The sequence below is a fragment of the Papaver somniferum genome, chromosome 8 (assembly GCF_003573695.1).
Source record: "Papaver somniferum cultivar HN1 chromosome 8, ASM357369v1, whole genome shotgun sequence".
Taxonomy (NCBI): domain Eukaryota; kingdom Viridiplantae; phylum Streptophyta; class Magnoliopsida; order Ranunculales; family Papaveraceae; genus Papaver; species Papaver somniferum.
This window is the reverse complement of record NC_039365.1, coordinates 159,267,158-159,277,851: the sequence shown is the minus strand read 5'-3', so window position 1 is coordinate 159,277,851 and position 10,694 is coordinate 159,267,158. Positions and strand designations below refer to the sequence as shown.

The 10,694-nt window shown below is 36.6% G+C and overlaps 1 protein-coding gene across 1 annotated transcript; it reads left to right on the top strand.

The window, feature by feature from the left end:
• Positions 1–3,202: 3,202 nt before the first annotated feature.
• On the top strand, positions 3,203–5,122 carry LOC113303787. Its single transcript, XM_026552871.1, has 2 exons — positions 3,203–4,573; positions 4,958–5,122. The coding sequence occupies exon 1, from the start codon at positions 3,574–3,576 to the stop codon at positions 4,327–4,329; it is 756 nt and encodes a 251-aa protein (XP_026408656.1). The 5' UTR covers positions 3,203–3,573; the 3' UTR covers positions 4,330–4,573; positions 4,958–5,122.
• The last annotated feature ends 5,572 nt before the right edge of the window (positions 5,123–10,694 follow it).

The window sequence follows — 10,694 nt, the reverse complement described above, 5'->3', positions numbered from 1 at the left end:
TCAACATTAAAGCTTAAAGGATATTTCGGTCACTTCATCTAAAAAACTTAACTTCCCAAAACGAAAAGAATAATAAAATGGCGCGAAAATTAAAACCCCATAAACCTCGAAGAATCTCATTTTCTGTTCTCAAAATAATCTCTCCCTCTTTCCCTCTCTCTTAGGGTTTCAAAATGAATCGACAGAAATCAATTCTTTCATACATGCAAAAGAAACAAGAAGACCAGAAATCTACATTTCCTTCTAACGCTAAAAATATTCCTTGTCAGTCCCAAAAGCAAAATCAAACGAGATTTGAACAATTTGGTATGGGGAAGAATCATCTAGATGATGATATTTTAGTTGTGGGAACTGATACTCCGCCAGAGAAGTTGCCTCGTAAGATTCTCTTTTCAAGCTCTAAAGCTAATCATACTGATGCCGCCGGTGTTGCTGGATCTTCTTTGTTTTCATGTATATTGCACAAATTTTCAAGGGAAGATCATGAAAAACCGAATCAAAGGTATGATTTACACTTTTTTGTCTTTTCTTCATTTTTACTTGCGGATTTAGTGAATTTTAGGGTTTTCGTTAGTAATAGATTTGAGCTACGGATTTTAGGGTTTTAATAGGATAAATCTACATGTCATACTGATTTTGTGTATTTTGTAGGAACCAAGGTGATTGAGGAAGTAATAATAGTACCAATACTCAAGTACCATAACCATGCCAGATAAATCCTTTCCATTGGATGACCATTCATCAAGAAATTTATAGGTATTACCTAAGGAAGCTATACCCCAATCATATTCCCCAACTCTATCCAAATTATCCAACAATAGAACCCAACGTTTATCTACTTTTCCACTAGAACCCGCAAGAAGAAAATGACCAAAACACCAAAGAAAGAATGGTCTTGTCAATACATCTGCACATTCAACATTGTTGGTATTTTCTCTACTTTTAATGTAGCTTCTCAAGATAGACAGGGATATTGTATTTTTCTTACTATTCCAGTTATCTAATCCTTTGAAATCTTGAAAATACAAATCATTCAAACAAGCACATGTTAGCTCACCCAATGCCGGCATAACTACTTGATGTTTTGTAGGGTCACCAATGGAAATTCCTGTTAACATATACCAATCTACAGGAAGGATGCCAAGCTCAAACTCTCTAAAATGAAAGCTCTTGGTTTTTTTCCACCACCTCTCAGCTATGGCTTCAACTAAACCTCTATCCGCATTGGCAAAATTAAACTCAAATGTAGAAGAAAACCCACAATTATCACAGTATCGTCGTGCTATCAGATTATCTTTCACTACAATTTGGTATAACGTTTCAAATTATTACATACATGTCTATCTCCCTTTGCTGATACTATATCCAAAGCATCTATATTCTTCCATATTCATACTACAATCAATAACAAAAGAAGAAGAAAAAAACAACCACATTTTATCATTTTCATCATAATCATGTAAATTTGATACAAAATCATACAAATTTACCTACGAACGAATCATACAAATTATCATTCATCTTCATCAAAAATAATCAAAATTTCATTATTTTTTTCATCACAAATAATCAAATTAATCCCCAAAAACAAATTTCATCACAAAAATTCAAATTAAAGAATGCGCAATTGGAGGATACTATAACTAATTGGGGGATAGAGAAAAAAAACAAAAACATGATTTAAATAGTAAAGCAAGGTCACCTCCTATCCATATATTTTAACTAATTCCTAATCTGCCCCTCACTAATCATGTTTAATGGTTAATTATAATTAGTTAAGTTAATAGGTTCGTTTGATGATGATTAGTATAAATCATTAACGTTGAATTTGTTGATGCAACAACATTAAATCAAGATATTTATGATCATGAAGCTTTATGTGAAGAACCAACCCAGGAAAGTAAACAAGTTGAACATACAAGTACTCCAATTACCCATGTATAGGTATTAATATATTGAAATTTGATTTTTTTCATTGAATCCGCCGTTGTTACGCCTGAAAAACTCAGTGCCGGCATGGTAAAAGTATTATCGAGCATGTCGGTGGTGCTGCCGGCATGGTCGATTCCCAAATGAACCATGCCGGTTTGAGGACAAAAACATACAGAAATTTTTTTTCTGAAATAGCAAGTACCGGCATGGTATTCATCCTAAATAACCATGTCGGTACTGAGGAACCCAATATCGGCATGGTTTTCATCTTAAATAACCATGCCGGCACTCAGTACCGGCATGGTCTTCATCCTAAATAACCATGTCGGCACTCAGTACCGGCATGGTCTTCATCCCTACCAAATGTAAAAAAAAAAATCAAAGTGAGGAGCCGGCAGAGAAGGAGGAGGGAATTTGAAAGGGAGTGAGAAATGTTTCGAATTTAAAAGGGAGTAGGGTATTTTTTATGTTTAATTTAGCTTTTATTGTTTTAAAGGGTACTTTCGTATTTTCGCCCCCAAAAAACACCCTTAACAAACACTATTGGTTTGGGGAAGTGATTTATATCCCCAATTAGTTTTAGTATCCCCAATCGGGCGTTCAAATTAACTCATACAATACTGAACATATCATCTAAATCATCTAAATAACAAATACCAATCATCTAAACATATCAATTTCATCAAAAAATCATGATAATCGAAAAAAAAAACCTAAAATCTCAAAATCTTACCTAAATCGATATCATGGACGGATTCGCTCCAAACCAATCTCAAATGATTCTGATCGTGTTGACGTTCAAACCCGTGGTGCGATTTGAGAAGAAAATCTCTGGAACTCAACTTTGGGTGAGGATGAAAGAAAATGGGAAAGAAGGAAGAAGATCGAGCTTCTGTTAGTTTACATCGATTTATCTGACGATGAACGGTACAACGCCTGGCGATGAATGATTCAACGCTTTGACCAAGTTAGCTGGTCAAGCGCTGATTAGTGCAGCGTAAAGCTAGAACGATGAATTATTCAGTGCCTGGCGCTGTTATGTTCAGCGACTAGCATGTAGATTAGCAATCCCAGAAGACTTAGGTGGTTGAATTGCCAATCAAGTTACTAGATTAGCACACCATGAGACTTAGCATTACTAACCATCGTCATTGGACATTGGATTTGCCCCCGCTACTTTTTCATTTGTGGTGCACAGGAAGGACCAAACTGTAAATGAAAGTCAAGATCTGGGTGCTTCATATTTTAGTACTATCTTTTCAAGAAAAAAGCAAATTGCCCTAGATTTTCCAAAGAAGAAACTTATGTTGATGGGTTCTTCTTCTACTTCAGTGATTTCATGCCAAGAATTATCCAATGAAAGAATTGCTCAAAATAAGGATTTCACGGTGGATATTTGGTATGAAATTTTTCTTCATCTTCCAGTTAATTCAGTCTTTGCATTCAAGTGTGTTTCTATGACATGGTTTTCCATTCTTTCAAACCCAAATTTTATATACAAATGGAGTAAACTCAACAAGATTAACACATTTCTTCCATGGACACTATCATGCTGCTGATTTACCAGAAAACTATACATTCCAAAATGAACCATTTCGAAGAAGTTTTTCAATTGCATATCCTGTTTCGCATTCCAAATTCATGGCGAATAATCTCAATGGGTTTTCTTTTAGGTTCATAGAGCCAACTCAAAATTTTCCATATACAGGGACGAAACCCTGTTTATATCTGTTAGGTTCCAGTAATGGTTTAGTTCTCTGCACAACTAGCTTATTCAATCAGATGGTTTATGTCTGTAATCCACTTACCAAAAAATGGGTTTCACTACCTCCACCACCAAAAGTTAGTGAATATGTAATGGCTGGTTTCGAGTGTGATGGAAGTTCTTCATCATCACTCATTTCAACCAGTTATAAGGTTGTTCGTGTACCAAGATTTGAAACCAGGAGCAAATTTAAAGCTGAAATATTCAGTTCGGGTTTTGGTGAATGGAGTGTTTATGAAGTTTCATGTCCTCGAGATGTTGGTTGGATGAATTTCTTTCAAAAAAATGTTGTTATCCATAATGGTGTACTACATTGGATTGACCGAAACTCAGTTATAGCTTACAATCTAAACAATGGCGAAGCATGTGGAAATCAATGTAGATTAATCAACTTGCCTGGTGAGGAGTACCGCCTCTATGATTCTTCACAACCTTATATTGGAGTGCTGGAAGGGCTGATCTGTTATGCTTGTCTTAGGGTGGAAAGGATGCCTATGGGTGTTTTGAAGGTCTTTTTGTGTGTTTGGGTGATCGAGGAGGACTGGCATTTGTTGTATGATGATATCTTAGTTGATGATATGTTAGCAAAAATAATATCAAATTCAAACCTTATAAACCTATCCAGGTTTTAGGTTTCGATCTAGTTGACCGAAATGTTGTTTTGTTTGGTTGTCAAAATTATGTCTGGGTGTACAACATTTTCACAAGAAGATGGGAAGAGCTCTGTCATCCTTCTTTGTTTCATAACAATCGTCCATTTAAGGCAAAATGCATGCCCCTGGGGTTTGTGCTACAATCAAGGCCATCAGTACTTCCACCGCCATCCTGGAGGAACCCTTGACAATGTGGTCGACACGAGGAACCCACTTTCGTAATGTGAGTTCTTTTTGTTCCTTCTAATTAGCTTATATGCCACCAACTGCCTCTGCTGCCTCATCATGTGCAACGGCGGATTGCAACTATGCTTGAATTTCATAGTCATTTTCTTAGTACCAATGTTCATTTGATGACCCATTTCTACTATTAATGAAACCTTTAGGTATATCATGTGTAACACAGTCCTTAATTCTTATTCTGTACATTGTTTGCTAATCCTGAATATACTCAAGAAATTTAGTCGATTATGTTTGTTGTTGATGTCAGCTTCTTTTTTCGCATTAATGCTAAAACCTACAAAGAAATCAGAATTCATATATTGATTAAGTGAGAAGAGTAAGTTTGAATCTCTAACTTTCCAAAGAAATCACTTATTCAGAACAGATTCGAAGAACTTGTATGTATCCAGGGGGTTCAATGTTTGAAACTGGGTCTCTTTAATGAACTCAGAGGCTTCTCTGGATGAGGATACTCCGCCTATCTAGATGCTGAACCCAAAACCGTACTGGGTTTAATGTGTACATTAGAGGATCTTCAACATAAACTGTACGTTCATGCATTAATGGTACTTTTCTTTGAATCTAGATGTAATTTTGATGCGTCTTTCATGTTAAAAGTCTCGTTAGCACTATTTAAACTCAATGCCCATGGTTGTGTTTCTTTATCCTTGCTTCTCATTCACCCTTAGGAGTTTACGTATGTGTTTGGGTATGATGCATATTTTACTTATGACAATCTCTACTCTTCAATATGCTCATCTTCTTGTGAAGACATCAAACAATCTATTCCTGATGAAAAGCGATTCCGTCGACAAGAACGTGATTCTGTCGACAAATAGCATTAGGTATTTGAAAGGTCTGTGGAACTGTCTAAGCTTCTCAGTACTAAATTACACAAGGTTAGTAGCCGTGTTCTAATTATTTGAAATGGTGGGGCTTTTTCTGTATGGTGTCTTACTGTAAAGTCCGTTGTTGTCCTCTTTATTGTGCTGTAGATAACAACCCAAGCCTGGCCTACAAATATTAGCAGCTGAATTAGTATTTCAGTGTGTCAAAGGTGGAAACAGTTCTTCTAATCAGATATATGTTTGAAGAATGATACCTTTTGCTGCATCATGTTGTTCTGATATTTTAGTCTTATTAGTTAAGCAGGGAGTTCCATTTTGGTGTGTTAGTAAGAATGAATTTAGAGTCTGCGGGTATATTTGTAGGTTCCGTACTATGTAGAGTCTAGTTTTTGGCTTCATATTAACTTTCTTTTGTAACATCCTTCAGTAAGATTTCTCTGGGTAAGTATAAACTGATACCCTTTAATAAGATTTAAAGCATTTTGAGATTATAGATAACATGACACAGTACTAGAATCTTATTTAATTGACTGCGTGATATCTATGAATTACTCTTGTAGTCTACTGTTAATCGGTGTTGCTATGTTAATTTCGAAACTTGCTATTTACTTATAGTAAATTTTGATTGACAATGTGATGCTTACTTTGGTAGTCTTGTTTCGTGACCTGAGAAGTATACGCAGGAACAAACATGGAAAATGGAGTGCTTTCCTGATGGTCCTAGCCTTCCCAGACATCTATTTGGTTGTTATTTCGCAGTTTAATGTTATAGGACTGTTATTTCAAGATTTAGTAATGATTTGAAGTTTTTGTATTTGTCCAAATGAAGAGATATAGTGCTCCGGATAGTAAATAAGAATAACAGGAAACTCTGTCTTAGTTTGTCGGTGGTAAACTTCATAAGAATAGCGAACACTTTTACGCAGAACCTTGTCACAGTATATGAATTTGTTCAGTCGAAGAAAAACAGTGCTATAGATAAGAAGCAACATAAAATTGACTTCACTGAGTAATAAACTTTCCTCTCTTGGGTCTTATGAAAATTATCAAATGGAAGATAGAAACTGCAGTTAAAAGTTTTTGGGGGTTATCTGATTTTGCCACCTTAGAGTCAGTGGGGAGATTGCTGAGATAAAGTTTAATCTTACAGATGCTGAGCCATTTGCTCTTCTGAGAACGGTGCAGCTCTATGTTACTAGGGTACATCTCTATCATATGACTCTACAGTACTCAGCAGTGAATGTAGGACTTGTTTAGCAGAAGTAACCGCGGTTCGAAGGAATACGTCGACAGATACATACACACAGGCACATTGTTTTGTTATTTGATAATACAACACCTTTTTTAGCATTATTCACTAGTGAGTTAGTGGCTTATTAAGTGCTGATTGATCAATTTAATTTTAATTTAATACCCTTTTCTGTGTCACGTTATACCATTCAATCAGTAGGAGACTGTTGTGAGCAGTTTGATTTTGCTTCCAAGGAAAATGTGTCACACTTCATATGCAGGAAAAGCAAGATCTTTCTTCAATATTGTTAAAGAACCCAAGTAATTCATTCTGAGCATCATTTTGGACTGGCAGGGGAACCCATTTGCATTTGCTGTTGGTGTCTCCAGACCCATCTGATCTCCATCATTGTTCTTGAGTTGCAGGGGACAGAAGCAGGTGTTGGTTTTGCTAGGAGGTTGAATTACAGTAGCCACTAGCCAGTGCTTTCTAGTGAGTCTAAGTGGCTTTAACCTATCACTGTGATCTACAGCGTGCATTACCAGCTATTTTGGGTAACAGCATCAAGTTGTTGCTTAAATGTGAGAACTTGAATACTTATTTGGGGTTTATCGGAGTATCTGTCATTTAGACCAGATTGTTTGTTACAGAATAGTAATTGCCATTTGCACTGACTATTTATCAAAACTGTGATGTTCCTGCTTAGGTCAAATAAAACAGTCCGAGAATTTGTAAAAATTTAGTATAGAGTTCAAGTAAAAACTCGTCAAATTTATGGGATTTATCTGCACATTCGTATACGCTATTCTTTTCTTGCCGCGCCTAATATTAAATAAGTCGTAATTTCGGTATTGCCTGTGGACATTCTCCTAGACGCTGGTGTAACTGATATTACATAATGTGGCTCATGTCAAATTTTTAGAATCCTATTATTGGGGTTTAGAGAGTCAAGGTCTTTTGACCATTTAGGGGGCTTAAATGCTTTGGGGAGGCAAAAACTAGATGGGGGAGATTCAAGTGACTTAAAAGTCTGATTTACCCTCTCCTCTAAATAAAACCTAATCTTCATTTTAACCCTCTCCTCATTCATTTTCTCTATTCTCCTTCATCTTTTCAAAAATCAAAATCAAAAACTTTTTATTCTCCATTGATTCTCAAGATGGCAGCAAGACCAAGAGTGATAAGATCCGACCGATTGAACCCTGATTCTGAAACAGGACAAGTTATTGATGTTCCTTTTATTGGAGATGTGGTGAACCAATCTATCCAAACACTAAATCACTATGTGGTGAACCAATCTGTTCAAACACCTGCAAATCCTCCACAAATGACTCTTACAAGGTAAGAATCGAAAAACCCACAAGTTATTTTATCACTAGATTGAAAAAATAAGTTTGATTGATGATTTTAGAGTATTTCAAAATTCATTTCTGAAGGGTTTACGACTGGGATATCATATCGTCCTGGCCGTAATTGCAACCTAACGGTTGGGACATCATGAACTCCCAACCGTTAACCTCTTAAACGGTTAGGAAATTTTGATATCCCAACTGTTATATGTTTACACGGATTGGACTTTCCCTAGCAGATTTTTTTCATAGTTGAGTATTTTCGGCTGGATATTTCCTAACCGTAACCAGTAATTCTTGACCGTTATCCATGTTTCCTAGCCGATTTAGTAATTACGGTTAGGTAGGGGCACACTTCTCAGCCGTAATCTCGTAAACGGCTAGGTCGTGTACATTGTTTGTATCCGAGACTTTATTTACGGTTAGGATGTCCCAGTCATCTCAGCCGATAATATTTACCACAGATGGGTTTTTGTTAGTTCCTAACCGTAATTGTATAACTCTGATTTGCTTTTCACCATTTTTAGGAACCCTAAAAAAGGGAAAAGAAGCCCAGGAGCTTCCAATGTGTGACATTGCTACGATGATGGTTAAGCGTGCTAAGTGGATAGCCAGGGGACTGCAACGTAACATTGAGGAGGTCTTATATTTGGATTGCGACCAACAAAAAACACTGCTTCTCAGGCTTCATGAGTTACTTAATCCAATGAGGGATAATCTATATACTGACGACGAGGATGATTGGATGAGTGGTTCCCAAACTCCCCAAAGTTCTTCTTCATCATCTTCTGACGATGTTCCCAAGAATATTGGTCGTGGTGAATAAGTGGTTTATGCACTTGTTTAAGACTTTGTTTTAGTATGTTCATCTTCTTAGCTTTTATCATTCAAGACTTTGTTTTAGTATATTTGCGTGGATTTAGCGTGTTTTCAATAATTGGATATTAATGTACCTTTAATGAATGGATACTAATGTTTTAATTATATAGCAGAGAACACAATTTACTAACAATCCAGAGTAAAAAACGGCTGGGATAACCAACCGTGAATTGATGGTAATTCTAGCCGTATATTATTTTACGTCCAACAATATCAGCCGTAAACTTGACAGTGCCCAGAAATACGGGTGGGATTCCCAGCCGTAATTCTGCGGAAAATTAAATTACCAGTTCATTGGGAATTACGGGTTGAATACCCAGCCGTAATTCTGTGAACTGGTAATCACGGTTGGATTTTCAGACCGTTACTTTTTAAACGGTGGGGTTTTTCAGCCGTTGTTTAGTATACGGTCAGGTATTCTCAGTTGTTTCTTATGTTTCCACTCAAAGTTGTTTGCATAGTGAGCACTTGTGTCCTCGGAAACTTGCACCGGTGGCGGTTGGTCTTCTATAACCACCTCTTGGTCTTCTATAACCACCTCTTGGTCTTCCACAGGAATGTACGATACAATCTATAACAAAATTAAATATGTCACATCATTTGTTAAAAAAAAAATACACAGAAACGGCTGGGTCGATATTGAATACCCAGCCGTCAGTAAGTAAACGGCTAGGTGGAAAGGTAACGTTAGAGCCGTAATATTATTTACGTCTGGGCGACTAGGGATATTCTAGCCGTCAGGAATTAAACGGCTGGGTCGACCGCCCATGGTCCCATCCATAAAAAAGTTTACCTATAGGAGTTCTTGGCCGTTTATTTCCCTGTTTGTGGATGAGTCTGATTTCGGCTTAGAAATCCAGCCGTAAAACTATAAACGGTTGGGTAACCCAGCCGGTGGCGTCAGCATTGAATGGCATTTAATACTTTCGTCCAGGAAACCTAACCGTCGTCGACAGTATTAAATGCGTCCCATGCACGTAGAAAAAAACTGGTTGTAATTGACTAGTTACGGCCAGGAACTTTTCATTGTCTCATCCGTAAGGTTTCATAATGACTGGGAGTTCATGAACTGTGAGTCGTATAACATAATAACGTCCAGGAGTTCATCGTTTCCCAGTCGTGATTGTACCTGGCGGCTGGAAAACTAAGGTTTTCGGAAGGAAAAAATTGAAACTTCTAGCCACTCTGAGCTTAAGAACTGAAATTTGAGCTAGAATAGAGGTATACCTGGTAATCTTGAGCATTGGTTTCTTCGATTTCCTCTTCTTCTTGGGTTGGTCCTTCGAAATCATAGTAAGGTTCATAAGGGTTATTTTGAGTTTGAGAAAAAAATTCATGATTTTCTGAAAAATCAGCAAAGAACTGATCGTTGTTGATGGGTAATAATATGTTATCATATTTTGAAGATGAAGGGTCACCTACATCAAAAGTTTTGCTTGAATCACTCATTTGCAAAAAAAAATTCCAATTTTTTTTTCTCTTCTTCTTCTCTTCCCTATGATTTTCTTTTGCTTTGATTTTCAGTTTCATCACTTCACTTAAAGAGATGAATTAGTCTTAATTGATTTGTTAATCATGATTGATAATGTTAATCACGTTTTATTATATAAAATCATATGGGGTCATATTAATCTTTATATAAATATATTAATTGATATTTGGTGACCCTAGAAAGCCCCCAAAAAAACTTAACTTTCTAAGCCCCAATAATATGATTCAATTTTAATAAGACTGCAAGAAAATGTGCCCCTCTGTAATCCCAGCAAAGTGGTGGAGGGAAAGTTCTCCAACATCATCACTAAGTTGCTGGTCCAA

Bases quoted from the DNA above. Each gene is read 5' to 3' on its own strand.
- LOC113303787 (XM_026552871.1), top strand. From the start codon at position 3,574: ATGGCGAATAATCTCAATGGGTTTTCTTTTAGGTTCATAGAGCCAACT.